At 33.8% G+C, this 15944-nt stretch overlaps 1 protein-coding gene across 1 annotated transcript; it reads left to right on the top strand.

The window, feature by feature from the left end:
* The first annotated feature begins 1450 nt into the window (after positions 1 to 1450).
* Positions 1451 to 15252, top strand: LOC130899473 (uncharacterized). The gene is made up of 4 exons (XM_057809426.1): positions 1451 to 1757; positions 8652 to 8863; positions 9841 to 10159; positions 14931 to 15252. Exons 1-4 carry the CDS (start codon positions 1484 to 1486, stop codon positions 15179 to 15181), a joined length of 1056 nt encoding a protein of 351 aa, XP_057665409.1. The 5' UTR covers positions 1451 to 1483; the 3' UTR covers positions 15182 to 15252.
* The last annotated feature ends 692 nt before the right edge of the window (positions 15253 to 15944 follow it).

The raw sequence follows: 15944 nt of genomic DNA, 5'->3' as shown, positions 1-15944 counted from the left end.
TCGAAATGTGCTTTCTATTTTCAATTCGGCTTAAATCAGGTATAGGTGTACCGGGTTTAGCATGAGGTGCCTTTTTTGTGGGTGGGAAAATCTTCGGATACTCAAACGTCTACCACCTAAAGACTCGCCCTTTTCTCTTCTCTGCAGAAACTAGAACCGTCCTCGTAGACATCTCCTTCAGCTGCTGTCAATCCTTGTTTTCCCTTCGTTTCCTACTTAATTTGTTGTCGGGTTTTTTCCTCTGTTTCTGTTATATTTCTGATGTTATTCCATTCGTGACACTGACAATAAAGTGTGCTCTGGTGTGTCTCTACTTCCACAATAGGTGCAGGTTTCCTCTGTCTTTCCAATTTTTTCAGTATATGTGGCAAAAGATCTGTGTCCTGTCAGTACTTGAGTCAAGAAATAATCCAGACTACGGTAAGGGTAGTTGAGCTTACTTGTATTCTAAAATTGAGTTCCTTAGTCCACTGGCGTTTAGTTTTATTACTGTTTCACCTTTTTCGCCATTTTGTTAGTGTCAAATGTTTTGTTTTGTTATTTCCTCTTGTCTCCTATCTTCTATAATGAGGTCTATTGGAAGGATTCTTGTGAGGCCTTGAAATGCCACCATTGATATAGTTATATATAGCATAAAGTGACTATTTGGTGGTGGAGGTGGAATCCAACACCTCCAAATGGATACTCATATTTTTTTGTTGGATAACTATTAGAATAATCAAAAATAAATTAAAATGTCTATATAAGAGATTCCATATCCCAGAAATGACACCCGCAGTGAAAGGGTTAGAGACTTTATCCGCCTCTAACAAGAAAAAATCAAATTTTGATTTAAATTCAAATCTGGTATTGGCTAGAGATCCATTTCATTACCAACGTCATAGCTTCCTTATTTTTATATTTCGAAAGAGAGCCAGAATGCTGCTAAATCTGGTGAATGTCGTTTTAGAGCAAGACGCTTCGTCAAGATGCCTTTATCCACTTTTAGACTGGTATTTTAACAATACTATTGCAACCGCTTCAATCGCATGTTAAAACATACGATCTTTTCCTGATCGTTATCTTTTGAATCACTTATATCATTCTTAAAGTTACTACATTATCAGAATAGAGAAAATTCTACGTTTCTTGAGCTATTGCAAGTACAATCTCTCTAAAACGGTTATAGTAGCAAATTGATAAGCCGGAACTGGTTCCAAATTATTAATGCTTATTGTATATGAGTGTTCAAGACATATTAGCGTAATCAATTGCTGTTATAATGAGTAATTCATAATATTTTTGAATACACCTCGTATTTGTATTATAGTTTTAGCAACACAACCTTAAATGAGCCCCAAATCTTTTATAATGAGTATCTGATACTATCTAGTCACTTGAAATATCATTGATTACATTTATCTATGAAACATTCCAATATATAAATAAGAGGATTCAATAGAATAGATGAAGTATTTCATATTGTGATCTAGAAACTTCAATTATGTATTTTCTATTATTACTTCTTACTGTTGCATCTTCGCAAGCTTTGAATTGTACAATAAGCTCAGTCAATGACATATCTTCGGTTGTAGAACAATGTACGAATATAACTATTGGTAATCTTGAGGTTCCAGATGGTCAAGTCCTGGAATTCAACTTAAAGATGAATTCTGAGATTAATTTCGTGGGGCATGTTAAATTTGGAGTATCCTATCAGGATCAAACTCCTTTGTTGAGGGTAACTGGAACTGATATTGCAATTATTGGCGGCTCGGGTAAGTATTAGATTAATAATCAGATTTCAGTTCTCACTTGAGATTTCTCACTAAATTTACGTGATTATTATATTTATTTTGAATGATTAGTTCATCATTACTGTCTTGGATCATTATAATTAATGTAAAAATCATTCTCTCTTATTACCTTCATATTTCTTTTTGTATTAAACTGAATATTTCAAAAGATAAACAACAGATAAAACTTGTTATATAGTGTGTTAATATAACCGACACAGAGCGGAAACTTATAGAGGATCACGCCTACCCAAAAACCGACACCATGCGAAGACAGATAGAGAAGCCCAAAATATGACGATTGCATCCCTTACGAGTCAAGGGACAACCCTTTAGCTTAACAATACCAAATTTTACGAGGCTTAAGAATATTATGTAATGCTAATTGGAAGGTGCAGTTTATTACTGTTAATGCTTTCATAAAACTATGTCGAATAATCAAAGACCTGTTTTCAACAATGCTATTTAGAAAGTTACCAAAAATTCAGCAATTGAGTATGAATTCATACATCAAATTTGATAATTTGCAATTCTTCTGGTGATTAAATTGTTATATATTTTTCAAATAAGTGAAAAATTCTCATTTAGCTAATAAGTGAATCATTGGTCTCACGTTTTTGCAAAGAAAACTCTAGAAAAAGCGTTGAAAAATCTATATAAAGAGGTTTCCCAATCGCGTGGTTCCTCACAAAGTAAGATTTTCACATATTAATCGCCTTCTAATTACCATCGACTAATGTCCTTAAGAGGATATTTCTTTGAACGTGGAGAGCATTCCAAGATTCTGACTTATAGCTTCCCAATGGAAGTTTATTCCATCGATCATTTCGTTCCTTGTGCTTACCGGTGTTGCATATTCGAAGCTTCTAAGATATCCCAATCTCAATATCCCCAAAAAAATGAATCCATTGTATTTAATTCAGGGGAACGTAGTGGCCGTGCAAATGGACTTCCTCGACCAATCCACATCACATGTCTTTGCGAATGTTCAGAGGAATTTGTTTGAATTGCACCATGAGGATTTTCACCTGCCCATAAATGTTAATTATGGGAATTAATAAAACCATCTCGGGTGAAACCAGCTTCATCAGTAAACAGTTCAAATTATCAACTCGTCGCTAATCTCGAAACCAACAAGCGTTGGATAAGCTTTTAGTTTTATGGCATGCACTTTCTGGATGTAAAAGAGGTAGAGAAGTTGCTCCTGAAGAATTCTATGAATAGTTGTCGTTGATACAATTGATTCAATTGTAATGAAATTTTGCGTACGCTAGTTGTGGAATCAGTATCAACTGCATCCAATGCTTTTTGCTCGATCATCCCTAACAGAATTTGTAGAATCGGGAATACTTCTGCCCGGAAATTGTTTAGTATAAAACTTGGATTCTCTGGAGTCTAACAAGTTACCAGAAAACAAACCATACATCAAATGGTTTATTCACTGAAGGTAAATTCTACCATATTCAAACTTTAAATCTGATGTGATGAGCGGTTTTGAAAAGAATGGCAAACTGACATTAACAAATTAAGTCACTTGCAACTTTCGATCGAATATCATGTAGTAGCTTATTTGAGAGTATTCTACTAGATAAAAAATAATTATTATTAATCTCTTCCAAGTTTTTCCTTATGCTAGTAATATGATCTATACTGATCTGATACAATTTATGATAATTTTCTTCAGAATATGGCAAACGGTTTCTTTAAATCTACATATCTCATGAACCATAAATTTCATCAAGTTGAAAAATAACTTTTTGTTAAAAAAATGATTGAAAAAATCATGTTTGCTATCTTTAGAATGTACAGGTCGTCCCTTTAGAAGTTATCCATTCGGCATGAGCCGCCCCTAACCTTCAGAAAGAAGTGTATGAGAAATATAATGTAAGATACTCTATATTTGATCAGATTTGACCCAGACTGACTAAAAAATACATACTTTAATACAAATCCTCACTATCACCTTCAAATGAGCTTCTACAGTCAATTCAATCATGCCAATATCTAATTTAATATTCCATACACTTGTAAGCTTTGGCTGGGACTCAATAACTCAATCAAATTCATTTTTACGGCTTCAATTAATTCTGTCGTTTTCTCAGAAGCGGACTTCTCAGTTTTGAAAAGAGGACATCTTTAATCTATTAGTTATCTGCCCACAAATCCAGTCTTTTACGACGAATTGGTTTGCAACGATCAAGTATTGACTGATTAACCTTCTGAAAGGTTCATTTTTGACTGAATGTGACGTGATTTTTTCAGTTTCGCCTGATGTTTGGAGCTCCATTAGCTGGATTGTTCGGAAGTTTGGAGGTTATATTCATAAACTCAAGTCTCGTCACCAGCATTGATGCGTTTGATTAATATAGGGCGTCAGCTACAGAGTTAAACATCTATTTTGTCACTTCTATTCAACGTTGCTTTTGCAAAACATCAGGTGTTGAAGCATTGATATGTTTCATACCCAAGACATCAACCAAAATATGTAGAGTCGATTTATAAGAGATGTTGAGAGCATCTGCTGTCTCCCGGATGCTTCTATTATATTAACATATTATCGTCGTTAACTGAAGTGGATGTGTGACTTGCATGAGACAAGTTTTAGATTACCTCCACTGAATGCTTTGTGCGACTCTTATACTGCGTTCGGGTTAATGTATACTCCCCTCTACTACAGTACATATCGAATGTTTATCCGTGATTTCATTAGAGACACAGATTTCAAGCGAACTCGTTGCTCAATTTTTTTCCATGGTCAATACCACCATAGATTTAGGAAAAAAATGTTTTATATGTACTTGTGGCGCAATCTCTAGGATTTATGGAAAACTGGAAGATAGTTGGAGTTTACTTGGTGAAAAATTTTCGTATCCAAGGTAAAGAGTGTAGAAAAAAAATATATGTTTTAAATGCTGATACTTCCCATGAGTTTGTTTTTATGTCTTACTCTCATAGAGGGCCCTGGTCAAATGATTCATTATCAAGTAATAATGAACATTTTAGGATAAATTTACATATCAAAATTTCGAGTGTCATTTGATTGTACACCAAAAAGGTACTCTTGATAAAACAGGTTATTAGGACTTTTCGGACATTATAGGGTTTTCCAATAGGGACCTGACAATTTTGAATTTAGTTTGTTAACGCACCTTTTCACTTAATAACGAACTGTTACTTTCAGTTTATTCAGTAGACATAAATTGGGTCCAATGAATCAACCGCTGCAAACGTGCCCGCGGTGGCCATATGAGCGAAGTCGAGTTCCATTCATAAATGTCTTGAATGTACTTCAACCCGATAATAAAGTTTTCGAAATATCTCAAATGGTTTATTTTGAAAAAAAGTTGTCAAGTCCTTATTGGAAAACCCCTTATATTCCAGGTTTATCAGCTGATTGCGGATCTTAGCCCAGAACGAGATTTAGGTCACAGTTTCCGGACGTCGTATTCAATTTTTAGTGGAAATGTCAAAGTTGAAATTTGATCTATACAAACTTCTGTTTTGCATCACTTTTTGATGCATTAATTCTTATATGATATTCAACCACTCACACGGATTTTACATTGAATTTCAAAACTAATAAGCTACTTTCATGCTAAAATACCACAAAGTATGAAAATCACAAACTTTAGTAACCTACCTATGAGACTTTTAAGAGGAATAAATTTATTAATTTCGAATAACCATAGACAAATGACACAACTCATCGCATTTTACCACTGGTCCATCAGGGTAGAAAGGACCCTATTATGTGACTACGACCCGATTAACTCGAACAACCATTAACGTGATCCGGGTTAGTTTCCGAGCAATCAGATTATGATCGAGTTAACCCGATCACAGTTTCTGTAGAGTCCTATTATTCATGGAATGGTGAATAAAAATTAGCTAGAAACTATCAACAGAAGAAATGATTTATAATGAAAATCAATAGAAATGTATAAATTATCTTAGATTTATTATTACAAAATTTAACTTGTACGATAAATGCATCCCAAATATTCTGCATCTTCGTAAGCTAATGCTGAAAGAAGCTGCAAATAAACAAACAGTATACTCTGCCCCTTTGAAAGATAATGAGAACTATAACAGACTCAAACATAACACAGGAAGAAAAAAGAACATAGAAAAACGAAAAAATAGTGTGAGAACTGGAGAAGGAGAAAATAGTGAGATACATATAAGCACAAAGACTCAACTGGGCTGGGCATATAATGAGAAGAAAACCAATTGAAATGATCAAAAGAATAACACAATGGATCCCATTGTAGAAAATGTGGAGAGGAAGGCCGAGAAAAACTTGGAGAAACGAAATAGAAGAAGACATAAGAGCACTCAATATAGAGGAGGGCAAAATGCCGGAACCGAAAGGAATGAAAAATAATAACAAAATCACTCAAAACAAACGACAAACTATAATTAAAATGAAAATTGGAAAACTCCTAAAAGAACAGGATTTAAAGTGTCAGAAGCGATAGCCATAATCCACATGGAATTGAAAGGCTTGATGATGATGATGATACTTTGCTGCATACAAATTGGATGATGATAATTGGTTTTCCATAGAAGCTTTTCTAAACTCCAGATACGACGATCTTGAAGCTCTCCTCATCTTAACTACGTCTTCAGTCTTAATCTTGAATGTGCGTACCAATTTCTGATGTAAAAATGAAATATCTATAAAATTTTGATTCAAAATATTCCACAATTTATATGAGAACTCATTGATACATATCAATGTGCTCCGTACTTTGCTGTACCAATTGTTATTTACGTTATAAGTCCGGGAAGTGATTCAGTACGATACGAGATAGATGTTTATGAACGAGGCGGCGGAGAAGCCGAGTCAAGAATATTCAATCGAGTACCGAAGTAATAACTTCTTTGTTTTTTTTTCATACTATTTGCGGTTTTAAATACGAGGATATATTGTAAAATTCTTAGCCTACTATAGAACCAAACAAAATTTAAATGTCAAAATATTTTGTCACTCAACATATTCTCCTCTTAACTGGATACATTAATTATAGCGAACCTCCAACGTCTCATAAAAATGTTTCTTCTTGCTCTGCAAACCAGTCCTCCACAGCTATTATCATCTCCTCGTTGGAAGAAAATTTATGACCTTTTAAACTTTTTTTCAGTTGAGGAAAGAGATGATAGTCGGACGGAGCCAAATCTGGTGAATAAGGGGGGTGTTCTAGTAATTCAAACCCTAAATCACGATTTTTTTGTATGGCAACATGAGATTTGTGTGCAGGGGCGTTGTCCTTCAAAAACAAAACACCTTTGGATAACTTTCCGCGTATTTTCTCTTTAGGTTTTTCTCGTAGAGTGGTCAGTAATGTCGAATAGTAATCTCCAGTTATTGTTCTAACCTTATCCAAAAAATCGATCATGATTACACCATGGCAATCCCAAAAAACTGAAGCAAGAACTTTTCCAGCTTATTTTTAGACACGAAACTTCTTAAGTCTTAGAGAACCAGAGTGTCGCCATTCCATCGATTGTTGCTTTGTTTTGAATCGTCTCATGCATAGTAACAATTCGGTTTAAGAAGTCTACATTGTTTTAAAATCGAGCACAGATCGAACGCGATGCTTCTACCCTTGCTCGCTTTTGCGTTCGTATGAAATATTCAGTGCTTCAGATATCCGATTTAGCCCAATTCGACGGTTTGATTAAATCATGTCATGAACTGCATCGATATTTTCGGGGACTGACACAGAAACTGGCCTTTCCGATCAGTCATCATCTTCAATGGAAAATTTACCTCTTTTGAAGCTTGCAGTCCAATTTTTCACGGTCGCATACGAAGGACATTGATCACCAAGGGTTTTAAGCGTATCTTCGTAAATCTGCTTACCTCTTAACCCTTTTAAATTCAGGTACTTGATGATGGCTCGATACTCCAATTTTTCGATTTTCTTTACAGTTTACACTGACAGTTTTAAGTTATTGTTCGTTGCTATGGTAACGCAATATTTTGTTTATGCATGGAACTGGTCTAGGCTAACTAGATATCAATACATCCTCGTAAAAAGTATAATTATATTAAAATATGAAATGTCATATTTTACAATTTTACTGAATAATAGCTCTTTTGATCATTCTCTTAACAGAAGTCACTAAGGCAGACATATTGAATTTTTTGCAATACAAAAAATATTTAACGAAAGAATGGCTGATAAATCAAATGAAATTGCTGAGAAAAGAGCGATAGCAGTAGGGCAAATTATTCTAATTAAGTCTTCGAAAAGGTACGAGAAAGAATATGCGATGTACTGTAAAATACAAGGATACCGTGAATTGCCATTTTCCGTACTCAAATTATTACTGTAAAGTCGACTTTACAGTATAGTATGAAAAAAAATTGCAAATAATACAAAAGAAAATAACTAAATTTTCTTGAATAAAATAATACTTATCTTTGGTGTATGTAGATCCTCACAAGATGGTACAAATACAAGGAAAATACTTCTTTTAGTTGGTCGCATTTTAAACACGTGGCGACTTGTAGAGCGTCAGCGGTTGACTGACTAATATGATGCGTTCAAACATTTCTGTGAGCGCTTAGGAGATGGCAACGCTATGTGCCCCTTGAATAACATTTTTCTCCGGAAAGATCTTCTTACACAAATAGTTAGTTAGGACCAAATAACTTATCAACCTCTCTTTATTAAATGATCAAAATGTCATCTTCTATTGGACAGTATCCAAATTTGTTACAGAAAACTGTTAATTCGAGTATGTTATTTTTAACTCATATAATCCCGATTAACAGATTTTGTTTTCTAAGTATACTGTCAGTATTATGAAGTCCAGTTCGCTAGCTATTACATCTTATACTTCCATATTGATCTATTTTTTATTTAGGTCATGTGCTCGATGGACAGGGTGGAAAATATTGGGATGGAAAAGGCATAAATAGTGAGAAGAGAAAACCCGTTTTATTAGAAATTCAAGGGGAGTCCGCAACAATCCTAGATTTGAATATATCAAATTGTCCACAAACTTGTATTAGAGTTTTCAAAAGTAGGAACATTTACATTAAAAACACCACCATTGATGTTTCAGATGGAAATTATGTAAGTACATTTCGTTACAATATAATTTTGACTTTGCAATTGATGATTCTTCGTGTTGCTGCGAAGAATCATCAATTGCATCAGTTGCACCCCATTTCAACGTGGGTGCCGCATTTACTCATAGTCGATCAAAAACAAACATGACTTAGAGCAATGTTTGGCCATGTTTACAAGTAATGAATAGGATGTTTAGCATCGATATGTGATATGTGAATCCATCACTTCACTCCGGAATCAAAACATCTGAGTGAACTGCAGCCGGTGAACCACGTCCGAAGCATCCAAAGGCACAACAGTCAGCTGGAAAGGTTCTGGATTCAGTATTTTGGAATGCCCATGAAATATTGTTCATCGAATATCTCCAAAAGGGAGAGACAATCAATAGCGAATGGCAGATAAAGTTGTTGGATCGTTTGAATGTAACAATCAAGGTAAAACGGCCTCATAATGTCAAAGAAAAAACCACTGTTTCACCAAGACAATTCATCGATTCACAATTCGATGACAACGATGATTAAATTGAATGAATTACACTTTCTCATACACCGTGTAGTCCAAATCTGGCTCCCAGTGACGACTGGCTATTTACTGAGTTCAATAAATATTCGTCGGTGAGAAATTCAGCACAAATGAAGAAGCTAAAGCCTATTTTGAGGAAAAAGACAAATCCTTCTACAAGCACGGCATCGAGAAGTTAGAGAAGCTTTCGATTAATTGTATTGCTCTTGAAGGAGATTACATTCATGAAAAAAATCGATTTTTGTCAAAAAATGTGTTTTCCTTAGTTAGTCATTCGACTTATTGAATGATGTTCTATACGTAATTCATAAAAAACAAAATATTTACAGCTATAATCAGGGTTTTTAGTTGCCAGTTAAAAAGAGCAGACTTCAATGCTTGATCTGGTTTGTACGCATAGCTAAATCATATTTACGTAATCAATATTCTTATTTACCAATCAACTAATATTATTTCAGGAAGATTTGGGTGTAGATACTCATGGTATTGCAATAGCGAATTCGTCATATGTTACCGTCAGATCTGCAGATATCAATAATCAAGGTGATTGCGTTGTAGTAAACCAAGGATATAAAATTGATGTCGGCGAAGTCACTTGTAACGGATCTCTAGGACTTACAGTACGTCCTGAATGGGAATTAGCTAATTATATCAATAACGTCAATTTCACAAATTGTACAATCAAAGAAAGTCAAACTGGTATAAAAGTGGTAACATCCCCTCATCAGGCTAGTGGAGTCATTTCGAACGTCATATATGAAGATATACAAGTCGAAGGTAACTGAAAATCAATCAATTTTTCGATATTGTGACTTGGAAATTGGGTATGAGATTGTTTTATTTGATGCAATGATGAATATGTGAAAATATGTCGCCAGAAGCACAATATAAATAAAATAAAATTAACTACAAATTTTTGTCATTCATCATTAGGTCTGGCTCGTATCATTATACTTCACATTTTTCAATTCTAATTGATAATAAATAAAAATTAATAGCCCATTACTTTTATTTTACTTATAACTACATTAATTCTACTAGAATGGCGATGTGTAGAGTACAAATAAATGAGAAAATTAAAGTTCACATTTTATTATGCTAATATACTTACTAATCCAAAAAAAAAAGAAAAAGAAAAGAAATAGAATTGCACTTAATTTTGAAATTCACTCACTGTTTTTAGTAAGGTAACTTGAAGCTGCTCTTGCTAGCAAATGTTGGCGTTGAAGCTCTTGATGCTAGGGTGGATCTTAAGAAACCATCTCGGTTGTTGGCACCGACCACTCTTTTTGATGCTTGAATCACTAATTTTACGCAGCGTTTAACTGCTTGCATATGGCATGGAAATTTACCAAAATTCCATTCGTCAGCCATTTCACCGGCGGTAATTTTAATCCAAATTTCATCATCAGATAATTTGCGCAACAATGGAGGTGGTGTAAGCGCCCTCGTACTCCAATCATTTAATTCAGTATAATCTTTTGCCGTAAAGTTAATTTTCGGCGAAAATACCTTATTGGTTCTGCTTCAAAAGCTAACTTTCTTGCTTTTTGGATTGTTTTGAACCCTAACTCTCTGATATGCTTCCTTTGATCTACTTTCATCCTAATGAGCAAGTTTTCCGGATGGGCGAAATATGCGTTTCTTTCGATCACATTATCAACTATTTGAACCAAATTTTCTGGTAGAAATCTAGTAGATTTGATAACTTCCAAAATGTATTCAGGGCCATCTGTAAAGTAGTTGCTATTCTTTATTTCAAACCATACAGGCATGTATGATTTAAGAATGAACGAAACTAATATTTTCTGTTCATCTGAAGGGTGTTCCTCACTTATATATAGTCTCAAAACTCTATTAGCTGTTGTCAATCACCTTGAGTGGGAAAGAGGGCCTGGTTCACGAACAAATAAGTTCACAGGGCAGTTACCTGACTTTATTGCATGACTTAGGTCAAGCAGGTACTGTTGATCTTTGCTTAAAATATTGAGATCAATATCTGGTATTTCACAATTCACATATTAGTTTAACTATTCTGTAGGTTGTCACACTTGTAGTAGAAGCTTTATCATACAAAGCTTTCACTTTAGATGCTACAATATTCGCAGCATTGGAAAAACTAACAGTCTTACTATTCTTCAAGGCGATATTATACTGTTCATTAAAACATCCTCATACGTTGGAAGTTTATTTACTGGAAAATCTTTCGGGGGCCGAATAGCGGACTCTCAAACTCACTTCGAGTTAGCTTTTTGGAAATATTTATGACGTAGAGCAATCTATATTACTACAATAAAAAATAGCACAAAACACAGCACAGCAAAATAAAGCATTGAAGCCACTGTACGAATGTGCGTCTAAATACAAACTCACACGTGGAGAGAGGTCACGTGATGAGGAGAACGCATCCGCAATGCATTGTGGGAGATGGGAGGGAGAAAAAAAAAGTTATTGTTTCATTCATGACGCGCGTAACTTGTAATGCCGCGCTTATGAAATGCAAAAATTTATTGATGTTTGAGTCATTTGCGCTATCCCAATGTGGAAGATTTTAACGGTTTTGATTTTTTTTTGTTAATTCCATCAAATTTGATGAAGGATTTTCACTATAGCAGTTTAACATATCGTTAACTAAGTACTGCGAAAAAAGCTGCAAAATGACTTGATTTTCGAAAAAAATTGAAATTTTGAGGACAATGCACTAGCTGGAGATTAAATATTTTTTCCTTTTTTAAACTTGCATTCTACTTACCTATCCCAAAGATAAGTTTTCTGCGGTATCGCATTGTGAAAAAGAAAAATTCGTTTTTTTTTTCGGCCCACCCTATTGAACACCTCATACATATGAGCTGGATACTCTGGTGACCTGTATTTTATTGATAACAAAGCAGTACTGGCTTATGCAGCTAGCTCTAATATATTTTTAAAAATACCTGGATTTTCTCTTGAGTACATTTCTCAAAATTAACATTAAGCTGACAGAAAATGGAATAACACCGATAATAAACATATCGCAGCTAATCGCTGCTAATCATGTTTGATACTATTACGATGTAAAATGATTACTTTGAAGATAAAATGAGGCCGTCAGCGCAAAATTGGCCTAACCAACACCAACAATTTCCCTAAATTGAAGTTCAGTACTTAAACTAATTAAGTAGTGTCAATATTTCGATGGAAAAATGGCCCAATCTCAGTTTTTCGTGTAACTAAGAGATAGCACCACTAAATATTTTTTTCCATAGCAGTAACATCTTGTGACAAAAACGCAAAAGCGGCCTAACAGATTCATACAAAAAGTGTGATGCATTTAGTATTAAAATCAAAGCGGCAGATTATAATGAAAAAACAAGACTTGAAAAAGAAAGAAACTTGCATTTGCTCAAAGGCAAATGCTGTAAGAAAAGGCTTACAAAAAGATATAGAAATATATAAAAATAATGAAGACGTATATGTAATTTGCTTCGATCTTTTGAAATCACTTCCAGCCCCTGTTATTAGTACAGGAATATGTTATTACAAGTGTCAACTCTGGACATTCTACTTAGGTGTTCATAATATGAAAAATGAAGAAGTGTACATGTTTTTGTGGAATAAAACTATAATATCCAGCCTAGGGTATCCGCCGCCCGGGTGCAAAAACATTATATGCCGCCCTATAATTTTCTTGCAATTTTTCCAGTCGTTCTTCTTTGTCCTCGTTTGACTCAAAATATTGATCATGGCTACATGAAGGTTGTGGTTCTTTATTGCTCTCTGACTCGGTGACTACAGCTAATCGTTTTTTGTCTTCAGATATCTAAATAATTAAACTATGATTAAAAATTTTGGTAAAAATTTGAAACTTTATTTTTTTTTCGTTAAAAAATTTCATAAGAATTTTCAAATTGAACTAATATAAAATAATTAAAACCTACCGTTCAGTCCGTTCACAATCACTAAACAAAAATAAATCAAATAGACTCTGATCTCGTTCCCTAATTCGTAATATCGCAATCTTTACTCTTTACTCTTTGGTTTTCTACTAATCAACTTAAATAAAAGTTAAAAAAAGGCCACGCAAACTTAGATGAACATGAAAATACGGCTTTAGAAAAATAAAAAAAATCCCACATTCTTAAAGTCGGTAAAGAGTATTCTATTAATATATTCTGGCGTTTTTGCCGCAGCGGGTATTCTTTATTATTACCTATTTATCATCTTTTTTACGCCGCCCGATTCGCCCGAACGCTCAACGCACTATTTTGGTATTGTTGTAATAATAAGAAAAGAATATTTCGGAGAAATGCCGATATCAAAAAAAGGCACTTTGCGCTTTGCGACTAAATATTTTTTGCTTTATGGGGTTCTGTTATTTTTTTTAAAGACATTTTGCCTTTTACCGTCCCGTGTTAGTATCATGCACTCCTTGCACCCCCGGCACGGATCGGCCCTGTATCCAGAGGTCCCCAAAAAAAATTTCCTATCTATTGTATTTCTTAAAAAATATTTTAAAATGGATAAATCTTATAATGTACTCTAATCAATGGTGGAGGGAAAAATAGGAATATCAAGACGGCTCTTTTCTGTCAGTTTATTGTTTCCAGTTCTATTGAATATGGTATTTATAAAATAGACCACAAATTTTTTGTAGGCGGACATTCATACATGTCATGCGATTAGGATTTTGGTTAAGTGAAAAAACAGAAACGGTTTTTCAAAAACATCTTTGTGCCTGAAAACTAGAAGCAAGTTATTTTAGCGGCTGTAAAGAAGTAAACCGTTCAAAATATTTTCTATGACAGAAAATTTATTTTTTTCTTGCAAATCACTAGAAAAAAATATCAAGAATCGTAAACTATGTGGAGATAAAGGCAAAGTTGAATGGTTAAAGATGTATTGGCTAATATTTTGTAGAGTGGATCCTTTTACATTTTATTTTAAATATTCTAATAATAATGATGTTCTTTTTCGTGAAGTTGACCTTAAAAAGAGGAATTCTGTTATCATTGAAAATCCTTAACTTTGAACGCTTTAATAGAGTTATTGTCTTACACACCCCAATTCATCATAATTTCTACAGCAATTTGAAAACATCTTCAACAGCTATTGATGAGAGTTTCATTGAAAACCTCGATAACCAAAATGATTAATTGGTTTTTAATGTTGTATGGTGTAATAAAAATAAAGATATTAATGATAATATCAATTTTTATTCTTGGCTAAAATGGCCTAACTCACAATAAGTAAATAAATATAACACTTTTTGTTTTTAAAATAATTCTATCTTAAAAGTAAATTAGTTAAAACAATAAAAAACTAAAAAAAAAATAAGTTGAAATTGAATTGAATCCATTGAAATTTAAATCTGACCAATAAGTTTGAGAGGATGCTATTTTGTGAATATTAATTTTTCCACATCATTATCTTCTAGTTTAGACCACTGCGCTTGCGGTCTCAAATGTTCTTAATTTAATTCTCATCATTTTTTAAGTATAATAAGAAATCCTCATTTCCAGACCTCTGATTAAATATACTAACCGTATGTAATTTTTAAACATATTTTCAGGTATACTTTTTAGAGGTATTGAAGTACGTCAAGATCTCGATGACGACGGACATCCATCCGATAATGTAGAAATAAGTAAACTCAACATTTCTAGGGTCAACGGTACTATGACAACCAAATATGTAAGATCGGTTTACATTTGGTGCGGAACTGATGCTTGTGCTGACTGGACTTGGTCAGACATAGAAATACGAAACGCACAAGTGGAAAACGCTTGTAATTGTATACCCATGGGCTGGTCTTGTTGGTAGAAAAAATTCATCTAATGTTGTATAAGGAAAATAGATTGTGAACTAATAAATTGAATCTTTTACTACACCTACCACTCATGAATTTGTTCTAACTCTCACAACTTACTCTTTAAATCATTTCAACTTTTTTCCCCAAAAGATTTTACTTAAAGGAAATAGACCAAACGATAAGCGTATCGTCTTTTATTTGTTTTTTTATCTAAAGTAGCGTTTTTCTTTGTGTTTTTTATAAACAATAAAACTTAAACTGTAAGAAGTAGCGCAAACATTTAAATCATAATAAAAAACATTCCAATAATTTGAGAAGGCAATTTCAAGCTCAGCTGGGGAGGAAATATGAAATATGAAATTACGAAAACAGCTGGGTCATGATATTATTGACCGTCATAATCATTTTTAAAAGTACGAAAATGCCAAAAAATATCTTCAATTCAAATTATAACGAGTTTTTGATCATGCAATATGACCTAACGCGTACTTAGTCAAATTTATAAAGATTCTTTCAATGCGTTATCCTCTACAAGACGTCCATCCGTTTAGAGTATTGCTCGCATATTTGGAGCTCGGCTCCCAAGCATACACTGAGGATGCTCGACTCCATACAGAAGAGAGTAATTCGACCTACAGACAATCCTATGTTGACCAGAAACTTGTACTGCTCAAAGCATAAAAGAAAGATCGCCAGCCTGACTCTGTTTTACTGATATTACCATGGTAAATGTCAAGCATAATATCACCTAGAGCAGTTTCTAGGTCTGCAAGA

The sequence above is a fragment of the Diorhabda carinulata genome, chromosome 11, assembly GCF_026250575.1.
Source record: "Diorhabda carinulata isolate Delta chromosome 11, icDioCari1.1, whole genome shotgun sequence".
Lineage (NCBI taxonomy): Eukaryota > Metazoa > Arthropoda > Insecta > Coleoptera > Chrysomelidae > Diorhabda > Diorhabda carinulata.
The sequence above is the reverse complement of the archived record's forward strand: the minus strand, read 5'-3'. Positions and strand labels throughout refer to the sequence as shown.